The following is a 15300-nucleotide window of genomic DNA, read 5'->3' on the forward strand; positions in this document are numbered from 1 at the left end:
TGTAAAAACCCATCTGGTTCACTAATGCCCTTGAGGGAAGGAAATCTGCCGTCCTTACCTGGTCTGGCTTACATGTGACTCCAGACCCACAGCGATGTGGTTGACCCTGAACTACCCTCTGAAATGGCCTCACAGGGTGCTCAGTTCAAAGGCTATTTGGGTTGACCAATAAATCCTGGTCCAGCCACTGCCGCCCACATCCCGTGAATGAATTAAAGAAAATAATAAAAACTTTCATACAAAAGCTGTTGTTTTGTGTTCCCTTGTTCGAAAGACTCAAAGCACTGGGTCTAGACAAATCCCCTTTTTGTAAGCCTTACAGATCTGGTGTTCAGAAATCCAGCAAGTGGAAGATATTCATTTCCTTAAGCACAATAACAGATATTTCAGATGCTGGTGGATCACATTTCAACTGCATGAAAGCCTTTTGTTTTCAAGCCCTTACTACCATTTGTAATAGGTTTCCTTTAAGAACAGATTAACCTTTCCAACAAATATTTTTTAAGGATTTTTTATCATCAACAATGGTTATGGTGCTCATCAGGGCTAAAGTGCACTGGACAGTCCGGCGGATCTTTAATGGTCAACACCCGCCTGAACACAGCCTGACCCACTTCTTGGCCAGTCGCCAGGAAGAGGAATTTGTTTGTAGGAGGTCGCAACTGAGGAAACAGTCCCCAGATTGGTTGAGACTTGCGGTGGGAGTTCTCAAGGTACAACCAGGAGTTTGGGGGGTAGGGGGTGAATAAGGGAAGTACATGGCTTCCAAGTAATCTCCTAATTTCTGCTCCTCCTCAACCATAAGTGTTAATCCATTCCCAAATCAGTTGGCGAAGTATGACCCTACTGCCCCAGGGTTTCAGCGGTCTCTCTCTACAAGTGCTCTAAGTACTTAAATTAAACAATGCCCTTCACCTGTGCCTCTTGGCCATATAGTTGACATTCCATTAACAAGAAGGATACTAAAATGGCAGCCAGAAAGATACTCCTTCCCTTCACATATGTTGCAAATTTGGCCAAGACCAAATAAAAACTTGCCCGGCAACAACCAACTTACTGGCTTGCCAAAGAGCCATGCTTTGGGTTTCTCTCATGCCCCTGGGCAGCTGGCGCTTTCCACCCATTTGGGTGGGCGGCTAACCACGGCCTACCTGGGGCTTGTTAGCACAGTGGGCTAAACAGCTGGCTTGTAATGCAGAACAATGCCAGCAGCACGTCTTCAATTCCCGTACCGGCCTCCCCGAACAGGTGCCAGAATGTGGTGGCTAGGGACTTTCCACAGTAACTTCATTGAAGCCTACCTATGGCAATAAGCGATTATTATTATTGGGAGACCCCCAGATCTCAAGCTTTGGCCAGCAAATTTAATTTTCATTTATCCCACCCCCTTGTATCTTGGTAGGGGTTAGAATCACCCCACATGTTTCAGTAACATTTAACCATGCACTCTTAATAAACAAGGCTGCTAAATAAGGAGCTGTTCCCAAGCTTTATCCAACATATTATTGTAAAAATAAATTTAATTTCAGGTACATTTTTCATCCAGATAGTCTAGAAGGATAAAATAGTTACCTTTGATCAACCTTTGATCTACTCTGCCAAGAATATTGGAACGCATGTCCTCATTTGATGCATCAGTTTACTTACGTTTAAAATAAAAGTCATTATTTTACCCAAAAAAAAGTGTTACATATTCAGGTTTACATATACAGGTTTACTGTAGATACTTTCTCTTCATTGTCTATTTCATCTGTCATGCCCATAAGCAAACTTACTTAAATGGGAGTTGTCCCAAACTGCTGACAGCAACTAGCACTAATTATGGCCAAGGAGTAGAATAATTAAATTCCCTTGTCAGCCCATGTACCTCCTCAATCTCTCCAAAGGCAGACCAGGTTAACACCAGTTGAAAGATCATTTCATTTTTCAATACACAGCAAGGAGAAATATGCAGAGTATTGGGTTCTGATTAGTTCAATTGGTGGAAGGTATGTTCAGGTAATGTTCAGGTTATATAACATAAGGAACACGGTGCTATCCCAATGCAGTGCCTCCTCTTACTTAGGTTGAAGAGAGTAGCTTCTCTCTGCATTCATAGATCATAGAAGAGCACAGAAGGAGGCCCTTTGGGTCTGCAGCGACTCTCCGAAAGAGCACTCAAACCAGGTCTGTTGTACAACCGCCTGGTTAAACAAGTCTCCTTTCACAGCCTTCTGCAGCCGTCCTAATGGACTCAGCAGCCGCGATTCCAACCCCAGGCAGACTTGCCTTCTGATCTTTTCGTGCTGACTTTTAAACGTTTTCCTCACAGACCAATGCCAAAAGCTGCAAGGTGACTCTCTCTGAAAATCGTGGGGGGGGGGGAGAGAATAGTGAATTGGATATTGTCCAGGCTTGGAAATAAATAACTTGCTGTTTAGTATATTAACCTCCTTTTCCCTGGTTTCCTGTCTTTGAAACTTGTGAGGATATCCTCTGTTTTTGATTAAAAGTAACCTTTTCCAAATCCAGTCTCTAGAAAAATAAGCAGAAAATTAAGAAATTTGATGGGGTGAATAGTGTGGACTGCCCAGGGTGCTGGATCATGAATAAACCTGGCTGAAAACATTGCTGAGACGCCTGCCTGGAGAACTGAGGCAGAACCTGTACTTTGATGCGTTTTTCATCAATTCATTTTTAGATTATAATTCTAAATAATCAAGCATAAAGCACTGTACCCCATAATAACCTGACAAGACATTTCTAGAAATTGACTTTAAGTGATCTTCCCCTATGATAATAAAGTGGTGTGCCGGATACTTGAATTATACTTTTCTCGCTGCAAAAAATTATTTTACCTTATACAATTCTGAAGTTTCGCTACAGTGGTCAGGAGGCAGAGGTGGTAACCCAGGCAACCCTCGCGTGTAACTACTGTGAAGTATAGGAGGCTCCTGTGTCTAAAGTCAATAACAGTGGGTTATTTGCTTCTCAACTTTTCAGCATAACATGAATCTTCACTAATATATCCACTCTAGTAAAACTCAACTTAAGAATTAATAAGACAGAATGGTTGATACAGTAACTGATCACTAGTGTCTAAGTCTTCTGTACTTCTAAATTTATATACTTTAATGACAAAAGATGAGAAGCTATTACGCAAGGTTTTTTATGAGGCTTGGCACCTGAACATACAATTTATCAGTTTTCATTAACTTGTGACACAGTTTATCGGTTTTCCATTAACTTGTGACAAACTAGTCAGCCAGCTTGATAATATATGGGTATCCATGGGCTGAATTTTACAGCCTTTCCCAGCAGTGTAAGGATCCTCTTGTTTACACCCTATTTGTTTCCTCTTTCCCCCTTTCTTTCTTTTTTGCTATTATTATTTTGATCCATGGATGATTAATGGACCTGCGACTTTAATTCAAGGAGGAGAGGTCATCGGCGGCTCAGTTAGACTGACTTGGGTGGCGGCCAATTAGCTGCTGGGCTTTGCCGGTAACCAGTGGTGATTGGTTCTGATTTCATTGGAATATTTCTCAGTGTCACACGTTTCGCTTTTAGTTCTGAAGCTGGAAGGAGCAGCTCTCATTCTCTCTCTGATATGATGAAATCTCTCTCAAAGTCCAGTGTCAGAACTCTTCTCTCTCCCCAGTCATTTTATTGAAACTGTAGAGGAGTCAGGTCAAAACCGGGCTGGAAACTGGGTTTGATTTGAGGCAAAGAGTCTTAAGAGAGGAATAGACTCAAAGGTGGACCTTTGAGCTGAAGGCCCAGTTTCATACAGGCTAAGGTGTCTCTCCGGAGGAAACCCTACTGCCTGTGAGTGTTGAATGAATGTTTCTGCATGACCGACCGTCACTAACTGTGCAGTGATTTCGATCAATCAGCTGATAAGAAAACCTGCTGCAAAGAACTCATCATCAAAAGCAAGGACTCTTGTTCTTTTCACCTTAATCCTTATTATTTTGACCCCTTTCCACCCCTCTGTGTTTTTCTGTCCTGCGTGCGTGGGTAGAGGGTGGTACAGTTAACGAGGGGGGGTAGTAATTAGCTTGTTATCCAGCTGAAATTGCAGCATATTTCATCTTTATTTACGTTATGAATAAACAGGTTATTGTGTTTCAACTTACAAACCTGGTGCCTGTAATTATTGGGCAGCCAAGAGCTAAAGGTTTCGGGAATTTTAATATGAATTATTGATTCATTCACTTGTGTTGGGACTCCGGGGCCTATGGGGCTGGAATTGCCCGTGCACTAGCCCAGGGTGTCGTAACACTGGCGCGATCTTCCATTCCTGCCAATATCAACCGACATTTGAATGACTCGGCACATTTTATGGTCCCACCCACAGCACGAAAGGACCGTACAATTTTGTTTTGTAAACCATACTTTAGAAAAACCTAAATTGGTAGAAAATCAATAGGGAAGGGCTATATACCGTTCCCTCTGAGTAAAATGGACAGCCTTGTTTGTTTTTTTTAAGGCTACATACTTATTCTAAATTTGTTTTATGTTTGATATCCAGCAGGAGGTGACTGGCCTTCCCAGCAAGATCACCATCTCCTTATCATTTTCAAACCCAGGTGCAGAAACGTGAAATGTGTATAATGGCCGCAATTTCACATGGAGGTGGTGGCCCTACGGGGGAAGCCTGCCTTTGTTTGGCCGGGAAGCCCACAGCTGATTTAATGGCAGCCGGGGAATTAATTGGTTCAGGTCTCGACCTCTGCCCCTATCTGGGAAGAGGTCCCGCCTCAAAGAGCTGGCAGCCAATCAAACGGCGCTTGGGTCCGAGAGGTGCCACTGGAAGCGGTGGCGACGCCTGGAACTGCAGCCTGTCCCCAATGACAATGGTGGTTGGAGCCAGGCACCCAGCTCCCGGGGAGGGAGACTAGGGGCAACATTTGGGAGGTGAACATGCAGAGGTGAGTAGTACTGTGGAGGTGGGGGTCTCCATTGAGCACAGAGTGCCCAAACAGGGCTGACCTTCCGCTTTGCCTGCTATAAGGCTCGCCACGCGGCAGGGGCTGCCCCTCTTGCTGGTAAAATAATAGCGATGGCAGGAGGAGACCCTTAATGGCCATTAAGTATCCACATATGGGCCCCAATTGACCCAAGAGTGGGGTGACCACCTGATGCTTCTCCCACCACTGGTGTTTTACCAGCAGCAGTGAATAGGTGATGGGCATGCCCCCCCCCCCCCCTCCAGACACCTCCCCCCCCCCCCTGCCCGATTGTATGTCTATGTTTTCATGTCAGGACATCAAAAACACCACGGTGACATTGGTCCAGTCAACATACCTGACACCTAGTGGAAAATTCTAAAACAAAAATAAGCTCATGAGCACTAAATTTTATTTTGCAAAATTCCACCTTAATTGCTGACCGCTGTGATGATATTTAACATGTTCGTCCCACTGGTGACCTGGTGCCTATGATTCACACATATGAATCTTTGTTGTCGAACATTTTGAGGAGTTACCCGTCTTTTGCGTGCATACCTCCAAAATGCCAGAGTCTAGCACAGTCCATCTCTGAACAAGTCTTTCACCAAAGATATACCCAAGGCTACAGAGATTGCTCTCAAATTGCTGCAGTTGATGGTTCACCTCTGACAGGACCATCCTCTCTCCACAGTGTTATCTCTTTCACATCAATAGCCATCTCCGCTCATCGTCCAACTCGATCCATCATTTTGCTGAAGATTTCACTTTCATTCAGCGACTTTCTTCCTTGGGGCCTCAGTGAGCACATAGAATTTACAGTGCAGAAGGAGGCCATTCGGCCTATCGAGTCTGCATCGGCTCTTGGAAAGAGCACCCTACCCAAGGTCAACACCGCCACCCTATCCCCATAACCCAGTAACCCCACCCAACACTAAGGGCAATTTTGGACACTAAGGGCCAATCCACCTAACCTGCACATCTCTGGACTGTGGGAGGAAACCGGAGCACCCGGAGGAAACCCACGCACACACGGGGAGGATATGCAGACTCCGCACTGACAGTGACCCAAGCCGGAATCGAACCTGGGACCCTGGACCTGTGAAGCAATTGTGCTATCCACAATGCTACCGTGCTGCCCTTATCAATTATCAATACAATTGCCTAATCTGTTCAATTTTGTGCATATTGCATGCCTTAATTTGTGTTAACCCATTCAATGCTGCGGTGATTTCACTCTAAGTTGATTTCCTTAATGCCTTTCAAAGGCGTAATTCCAATTCCTTATATCTCACAGAAGCAGAAACAACAGCAAACACCTCTCGCGTTTGATGGATCTATCTTTAGTCCTTCTTTACTCATTGTGTTCTTGGCCACACTGCCTTCTCTGATCTCAAGTCCATAATCTCGATCACTGAGCGTCTCCAGAAACCTGGCATAGCACAGCTAATGTGCACTGATAGGAACTGTGTTGTGATATCTGATACCCTGTGATAGGAACTGTGTCGTGATATCTGATACCCTGGCTCACCCACCTAAGTGCCGTTCCGCATGGTCCCCGTTTGTGAGGACAAGTACTGAACAGTGGCCACGTGAGGTCTCCGAGGTGAAAGGGTTAGATCCCAGGGCTTCGGGTAGATCAGGCGAGCTGCATTTTAGAGTGAGACTAACTACTCACTCTAATAGGCAGATTTGCTAAATACTGATCCCGTCCACAATGGATGGGATACAGATCGCGACGTCTCGTGTGAACCCATTAGGTCTCGCGTCGCGAGCTGGGTAAATCCCAGAAGAGACCTCGCTCAGCATCTACCGGCCCTGCCGCGCCCCCGTTCGGGCGCGTTGCAGCCGGTAGATCGCGCTCCTGTGGCTGTCTCAGACAGAAGGAGCAATTTCTTCTCTCCGAGGGTCGTGGTTCTGTGGAACTCTTTACCGCAGACAGCTGGAGGGACCGGGTTGTTAAGTATGTTCAAGATTGAGATAGACAGATTTTTAATCAATAAGGGGATCAAGGGATAGGGGATAAGATAGGAAAGCGACGTTGAGAATTATCACATTGGACAGTCATGATCTCATTGAATGGTGGAACAGAATCAATGGGCTAAATGGCCGACTTCTGCAACTATGCCTTATGGTCTTATAATGTGGCCGTTGCAGCAGTCGGCGGTTCAATGAAGTGTGCTGACCTGATTGCAGGAAAGTAATGGGAAGCAAGGGGGAGAAGGCTTGCACCTGATGGGGCCACATGGAGTTCTGGGCAAGGGATATCATAGGGGAGGTGGAGCCCTACCTTTGCAACCCTACTTAGGTCATAAAATGTCCTCAACATTGCAGTCAGATCCTAGGTACAATATGCCTCATATTGACCTCCTTTCACCCATTCTAAGCAAATTGCCTTGAGATTCCTCTGCCTCCTGGTGGAAAAATCATTTCCCACTCACCTCCTGAATCCCGCAGCAGCATCTGAGAAGCAGAGAGTCTTGCTCTACTTGTCCCTCGCATCATTCAGGACTGAATCACAAGTAAAAGGGAAGTACAAAACGCAGGCTGCCTTTAAATGTCATCACAGGCACCCAATATCCCAGGTTGTCTGTAAGTGAGTTGCCAATATGCAGCGAAGGGTAGCTCACCAAATCTAAACAAACAATGTACCATAGGAAATAAGAACAGGAGCAGGCCATTCAGCCCCTCGAGCCTACTCTACCATTCAATAGGATGGTGGCTGATCCAACATTCCTCATGGTCACTTTCCTGCCGTTTCCCTGTAACCCTCGATTCCCTTACTGATCTACAATCTATCTCAGCCTTAAATATACGCAAGGACTCTGCCCCCACAGCTCTCAGTGGCAAAAAGTTCCAAAGACTCGACCTTCAGTGAAGAAAATCCTCCTCATCCCAGTCCTAAATTGGCTCCCCTTTTTCCTGAGACTTTGTCCTCTGGCCTTCGACTCTCCCATGGAGAGGGAAACATCCTCTCCTCATTTACCCTATCAACCCCTTAATAATCCTGTATGTTTCAATGAGATCACCTCTCATTCTTCTAAATTGCAATGAGTAGAGTCCCAAACTGTTTAACTTTTGCTCATAAGAGAATCCCTCCATAGTAGGGATCATCCTAGTGAACCTTCTCTTAACTGTCTCCAATGAAATAATATCGTTCCTTAAACAAGGGGACCAAAACTGCTCCCAGTGCTCCAGATGTGGTTACACCAGTACCCTGTACAGTTGCAGCAAGACTTCCTGACCCTTATACTCCAACTCCCTTGAAATCAGAGCCAATATTTCATTAACCTTCCTGATTACCTCCAGCACCTGTGTGCTATCATTCTGTCTTTCATGCACAAGTCTGCCTAAGTCCCTTTCTGTTGCTGCTTTCTGCAGGTTTTTTCCATGTTCTTTTGTTCTCCCTTCCAAAATGAACAACTTCACACTTTCCCAAATTTAATTCCATTCTGCAATTTTTTGCCCACTTACTTAACCTCTCGATATCTCTTTGCAAACTGTTTGTACCCTCTCACAGCCTGGCTTTCCACCTAGGTACATTCATTATACACATCCTTCTTGCTGATTTCATCGGGCAGGAATATCAGTCGCTACACCTATTTTTGGTGCAAGCTGAATTTCTTCCCCGCTGTGTCTGTGCATATTGATACTTGGACAAGGAAACCAATGGCAAGTCAATCTCAAGTTCACTTCTAGTTTGGAAAACCAATTTATATACAGGCACCTCCAAAACAAGATCTGGAGTGATGTCATGATGCATCAAATCCATTCACTAGCTCAGAGAATTTAAAGCTTCCAGATTCATTTCAGGAATGATACAGGAATAACACTGTCCGTGTGGAGTTTGCACATTCTCCCTGTGTTTGCGTGGGTTTTGCCCCCACAACCCAAAGATGTGCAGGGTAGGTGGATTGGCCACACTAAATGGACCCTTAATTGGAAAAAGTGAATTGGATACTTTAAAAAATAAAATAAATTCTAGAAGTGTATACTTAGAGATCTGTTTTTAAATTTAAAGAATAGTAATCTATTTCTTTAAAATTTTAAATGGCTTCTATTCTCTGCTTCAGTCAAAAGTCCTTGCTGTCGGAACTTAAACCCACAGAATTAGCTGATTGCAATGCTTCCTCTGTAGATTATGGTTGTTTTAATAGAAACGTAGTGAAGCAGCAGCCTTAAGCCAATTTTGTGGAGTTGGAAACTGCAGGAAATTAAGCAGAACAACAAATGTAGACAGTTTCCAGTAGTTATCTGATTGCTGCGCCTGTATTTGCTGTCATGTACGTAATTAACCCCTGAGCCTTAAAAGCAGAAACAAATCATATTAAATTGCAATTCAGGTTTGAACAATGATTTACCCGCATAGTTTGTAAAGAACATTATATTTCAATCAACTCCTTGATTTGTTCTGCTGTTACTTCGTATTTGCAATGATTTATTTAAACAAACGTTGAAATTTGTGATTTCTTATGGGGGGGGGGGGGGGGAAATTAAATTGATCAGAAAATCCTATGAAATAAAATATTTAAATATGTGGTCGACAGGAATGATTTCAAGCCTGCAATCTTATCTCCCAATTCTAATTACTACCATAAATCACTTTAGCCTCACTCTGAGTTCTTATTTGAATCCACATTGCCTTGTTATCATTCCCAGGTATCAGTTTCTCTAAATAATTGAACAATCTGGCAAAGAGGTGAAAGGCAGACGCATTGCAATCTTGGTTGCAATAAATGTTAAACTGATATGCAGGCAAAGAGGTCACTGAAGTTTTGTTTTCAGAAGGCTCATTTGCAACAACTTCAACGTGATAAAACGTCCCAAACAGGAGGCCAGAATTTGACATCAAGCCGCTTAAAGAGATACTGGGGCTAATGACGGCAGGTTTTAATAGGCAGCCTAAAAGGAGCAGAAACAGAGGAAGGGAGGCAAAGATTTAATCTTTTTAAATAATCTTTATTATTGTCACAAGTAGGCTTACATTAACACTGCAATGAAGGGGCTGTTTAGAACAGGGCTAAATCACTGGCTTTGAAAGCAGACCAAGCAGGCCAGCAGCACGGTTTGATTCCTGTACCAGCCTCCCCGAACAGGCGCCGGAATGTGGCGACTAGGGGCTTTTCACAGTAACTTCATTGAAGCCTACTCGTGACAATAAGCGATTTTCATTTCATTTCAAGGTACTGTGAATAATGGGAAGAGGGAGGCATGGAGGTGCTGGTTGAGGTGAGAAATAGTTAGTGGGTAAGGGGGATTGGGGAATTGTAAACCATGTTGGCTGGGGTTCATTGTTGGTGGGTATTATCTGCATTATTGTTTTTTCCACTTGAAAATTGTTAAAATTATATATACCTGAATAAAATATTTTCCCCCAAAAAATGAAGGTACTGTGAAAATCTCCTAGTCACTACATTCCGGCGCCTGTTCGGGTACATGGAGGGAGAATTCAGAATGTTCAATTCACCTAACCAGCACGTTTTTCGAGAGCGCTTTCTAGAGTTCAGGGCTTTGGCAGTTGAAGCCATGACTGCCAATGGCTGAGTGATTCAAATCAGCGATGTGCAAGAGGCCAGAGTTGAAGGAGCGGAGAAAACTTGAAGGGCTGTGTGGTCGGAGGAGCAGGTTACAGAGTTGGGGAGGGGTGAGGCCAGGGAGGGATTTGAAAACAAGAATGAGTAAATCGAGGCATTTCTTAGCCAGGAGCCAATATAGGTCAAAGAGTGCAGTGCTGGGAGGTAAACATGACTTGATGTGAGTGAGGACACCCGTAGCAGAATTGTGGATGAGAGGGTAGAAGGTGAGAGCTAGCCAGGAGGGTGTTGGAATAGCTGAGTCTGAGGGTTTCAGCAGCAGATAGGTTGTCTTGATGATAACGTGGATATGTGTCTGGAAGTTTATCTGGGAGTCAAATGTGACATCAAGTTTGCAAACAATCTGGTTCTGTTTCCGAGTGTTGTCGGGGCAGGGATAGGGTCAGTCGCTAAGGAATGGAATTTGTGGCGGGAACCAAAAACGATTTCTTAGTTTTCCAGGGGGCAGTTCGTCATGGATGCCGTGTCAAAATGATGTATCTGCTCCGGTATAATTGCCAGCGATGATGCAGTTTGCTGAGTCTTTCTCACTGCACACAGATTTTATATTCCCAATCACATTGTTAGGGCCACTGTGTTTTAAAAATCGCAAAGCACTGAGCAAATCTCCTATAATTTACTTTAAAGAGATGCTAGTCACATTGTAGTCACATTGCTTCTGAAGTGCTCCTGGTCCACAATTTCCATGGCCACCTCTGGTCATGGAGACAGGTCGTGGATGGATGGTGTCTCCCATGTATGGTGTCAACTTGTCTTATAAGAAAAAAAGGAAGTGTGTTTGTGTGTACCTGTGAACGTTTACGGGATGTGTGGGTCAATGGTGAGTTTTTGAAGGGTGGCACAGGTTTAGGGAAGCAATTGGGACACAGAGTGTGCCAGTAGCAACAGGAGATGGTTCAATGGAATGTGACTGCATGGAAGTGGTGGAGAGCAATAGAGTCATAGATGTTTCCAGCTTGGAAACAGGCCCTTCGGCCCAGCTGGCCCATGTCACCAGTTTCTATCACTAAACTAGTCCCACTTGCCCGCATTTGACCCATATTCCTCTATACCAAACCCTGCCCATGTAACTATCTAACTGTTTTTAAAAGTACCCGTCTCTACCACTGCCTCTGGCAGCTCGTTCCAGATGCTCACCACCCTCTGTGTGAATAAATTTCCCCTCTGGTCTCTTTTTATCTCTCCCCTTTCACCTTAAACCTGTGCCCTCTAGTTCTAGACTCCTCTACCTTTGGGAAAAGATGTTGACTATCTACCTTATCGATGCTCCTCATTATTTTATAGACCTCTATAAGATCACCCCTAAGCCTCCTACGCTCCAGGGGAAGAAAGCCCCAGCCTATCCAGCCTCTCCTTATAACTCAGACCATCAAGTCCTGGTCGCACCCCTTGTAAATCTCTTCTGCACTCTTTCTCGTTTAACAGTATCGTTCCTATAATAGACGGTGTTTCCCCAGTGTATACATAATGTATGGGGTGTAACACAGATGGGAGGTGAGAGTCTTCCCTGCTCAGATCATAGAATCTCGACAATGCAGAAGGAGGCCATTCGGCCCATTGAGTCCGCATCGACCCGCCAAAGGAGCACCCTATCATGGCCCGCTCCCTGTCTTATCCCCGTAACCCCACCTAACCTGCATACAAGGGGCAATTTATCATGGCCAATCCATCTAAACTGCACATCTTTGCACTGTGGAGGGAAACCGGAGCTCCCGGAAGAAACCCACGCAGACACAGAGAAAACGTGCAGACTCCGCACAGTCAGTCACCCGAGGCTGGAATCGAACCCGGGTCCCTGACCATGACACTTATTTCAAAACTGCGGCCAGATCCCAGATTGGATGCTTCTCGCATTGATCTGTTTGGTCAGTTCTGTTCGCTGGTGCCAAGCAACTTGCTTGTTACTAAGTTCCTGTGTAATTACGAGTACAGCATCAAATTCTCGGTCCACTCCCCCACATTGGATTGGAATGTAAAAACAGATACAAAACGTCAAGTGTTAACAAATTCAGATTGAAAAATTTGACAGGTATTTTACAGGAAAACTGTTATGACCTCCCCCCCCCCCCCCTGGGGACCAAGGGCTATGCTCTATACGACCCCCCCCCCCCCCCCCCTCCTCCCCTCCCTCCCCCCCCCCCCCCCCCCCCCCCACACCTCAAGCTATGAAGTCCTGGTAATTGAGGGGAACCTCTCAGTGTGAAAACCCCAAACTGGGTATAAATCAAGGAGGATGGCTCTTGAAGGGATAGGAAGACCTTTTCAATGCGCTTTTGAATGTATTGAAATGGTGTGTGTATGGTGTGTGTTATAGATTGCGACAAGTTACACAATAAATTTCGCCACATGCATTGATTGGGTGCAATGTTGAGTTTGACAATTCAGTTAGCTACAATCAGAAGTCAATTTCACCATTGGAAAGTGCAATTAAATATCACTCATTCAAAATTAAAACATATTAAACAGCAGAAACATCGAGGGCGAGATACAGAACAGGGGGAGGGGAAAGGGGGGTCCCGCACGATTAGGGGGTGTCAGTTCTTACCTCTTGCTCTTCCATCTTTTGGAAACAGCAATTGAGGAATCAATTTCTTCGAACGAAAGTCGGGCCCTGAGTGAAGATTTGGATCTATTGGGTCAGGGAGACGCGGGACAGTGGGCCGCTTTGTTCGGTCACAGAGTGTTGTCACTCTGACGGGAGAAGTGAAACACTGCCTCCTCCAACTCTTTCCCAATGCAACTTTTATCCAACTTCCTGATCGCCACAATGTCATTGTCACAGCATCAGCTCACATCGTCTCGTAAGTGGGTTTTTTTCTAACTGAAGGAGCTCTCTGATTTGGGTGTTTTTTAAAGTTAGCACGGGTGTGTGTGTGTTCCACAAAGTTGTGGTCTGCACCCCCAAGAATCCCAGTGTCGGAATCCCAGCCCCTGCTGTGTATAACATCCGGGCACCAAGTTACTGTTTGTTACTGCCTTCTCTGTTGCTAGGTTGTCCAGGGTGTTACATATTCATACCTCGTCCCTCTTTTAAAGGGGTGATTCCCGACCCTGGGTGGCAGCATCCCTTTGCAAATGGTCATCGGGGACCCGCCATCTAAAATATCAAAGGTTATAAATGCGAACAATCTGAACGCCAGTAATGTAAAAGTGTGTTTTAAGAAAGCAGAGAGCTGGGTGTGACCCTCCTGCTCATTGCGCAGTGCCCATTCTCAGTGTGATGTATGCCGCCCTCCCCTGAGTAGGCACCAAGCCAAGACATTATTTCCCTGGATCATTTGGAAAGTCTCTGCAGAACCGCCCCTAAATCACCTTTCCACAGAATTTAGATCAGCTGAAGCCACATGTGTCCAAAATAAATGCTGCTATTCACTGGCATCCTCCTCCTGGCATAAGTGACGCAGCCAATAGATTAGCAGGACACTTTTTTTCTTCATTGAAATAAGATAATTTGGGGCGGCATCATGGCGCAGTGTGAGGACGCGGGTTCGATCCCGGCCCCGGGTCACTGAAATGAAAAAATGAAAATCGCTTATTGTCACGAGTAGGCTTCAATGAAGTTACTGTGAAAAGCCCCTAGTCGCCACATTCCGGCTCCTGTCCGGGGAGGCTGGTACGGGAATCGAACCATGCTGCTGGCCTGCCTTGGTCTGCTTTATAAGCCAGCGATTTAGCTGAGAGAGCTAAACCAGCCACTGTCCGTGCAGAGTTTGCACATCCTCCCTGTGTCTGCGTGGGTCTCACCCCTACAACCCAAAGATGTGCAGGCTAGGTGGATTGACCACGCTAAATTACCCCTTAATTGGAACCATTTTTAAAAAAAGACAACAGTCTGCATAAAATGTGTGATCGATGGCATTTGTGCAGGCATCTGATCGGGCAGGTTTTTAAACTTCATTTAATTTTAAGGAAAACACGCAAGTGTCATCAGTGAAAAATCAGTTGCCTGCCACAGGAACAAAACAGCTCTTTTCAAAGTGGCCAATGACATCTTCGGTGATGTGTCAAAGGTGAACTTTTCCACCTTGTCCTCCCGGAGTTGTCTGCAGCCTTTGACACGGGTGGCCACTTCCAATGCTTGTCCACTATTGCTCAGCTGGTTCCATTCTTACATGTGAAGTCAAGGTCAGAGATTCGACTGGAAGGGACTTCCCCTCCTGCTTCCACGCCATTATCTCTGGTGATGTTCAAGGATCTGTCATTGGCCCCTTGATTCCACATGGACGTCAGTGACGTTCAACTCAGCATCGTCACCACTTGTCTCAACACCTCCACAAGCAGAGATTTCCTCCAACAAAATATTGGGAAGACTGAAACTATTATCGTTGGTTCCTGCAACAAACTTCGCCGACCCCAGCCCCCTCTCTGGCACCTGTCTGAGTTCACAACATTGCTGTCATATTTAGCCCCAGGTGGGTTTCTGGCTGCACATCCACGCTATCACTCAGACCACCATATCCATCTCTGCAACACCACCCAACTCTGCCCCGTCTTAGTACATCTGCTGATGAAACTCTCATCCATACCTTTGTTGCCACTAGACTTGACTTACTTCAACACACTCCTGGCCGGCTTCCCATGTTCGACCCTCTGTAAACTTCAAATAGTCCGAAACGCTGTTTTGTGTGTCCCAACTTGCATCAAGTCCTATTCACCCTGTGTTTCCTGGTACATGGGCTCTATTTCAATGCTCCGATTTCAGAATTCTCATCTTTGTTTTCAAATCCTTCCAAGGCCTTACCCCTCCCTATCTCCGTGATCTCCTCCAGCCCTGC

The 15300-nt window shown here is 45.3% G+C and overlaps 2 protein-coding genes across 4 annotated transcripts in view; one reads left to right on the plus strand and one right to left on the minus strand.

Annotated features, from left to right (window-relative positions):
* The window catches only part of dnah3 (dynein axonemal heavy chain 3), a 186555-nt gene extending 173130 nt beyond the window's left edge, over window positions 1-13425 (minus strand). For 2 of the 3 annotated variants that reach the window (XM_038820516.1, XM_038820514.1), the window contains exons 1-2: window positions 13071-13425; window positions 2838-2939 (exon numbers count right to left, since the gene is read on the minus strand). In XM_038820516.1, coding sequence (XP_038676444.1) covers window positions 2838-2939; window positions 13071-13085 — 117 coding nt within the window. In that variant the 5' untranslated portion in view covers window positions 13086-13425. The remainder of the gene's footprint in view (window positions 1-2837; window positions 2940-13070) is intronic. The other variant, XM_038820515.1, reaches the window with a different exon arrangement.
* Window positions 13169-15300, plus strand: part of LOC119978705 (lipid droplet assembly factor 1-like) — a 30455-nt gene continuing 28323 nt past the window's right edge. Inside the window, exon 1 of the mRNA XM_038820519.1 lies at window positions 13169-13326. The gene's annotated coding sequence lies outside the window, so the exon portion shown is untranslated. The remainder of the gene's footprint in view (window positions 13327-15300) is intronic.

This window comes from Scyliorhinus canicula, chromosome 15, assembly GCF_902713615.1.
Source record: "Scyliorhinus canicula chromosome 15, sScyCan1.1, whole genome shotgun sequence".
NCBI lineage: Eukaryota > Metazoa > Chordata > Chondrichthyes > Carcharhiniformes > Scyliorhinidae > Scyliorhinus > Scyliorhinus canicula.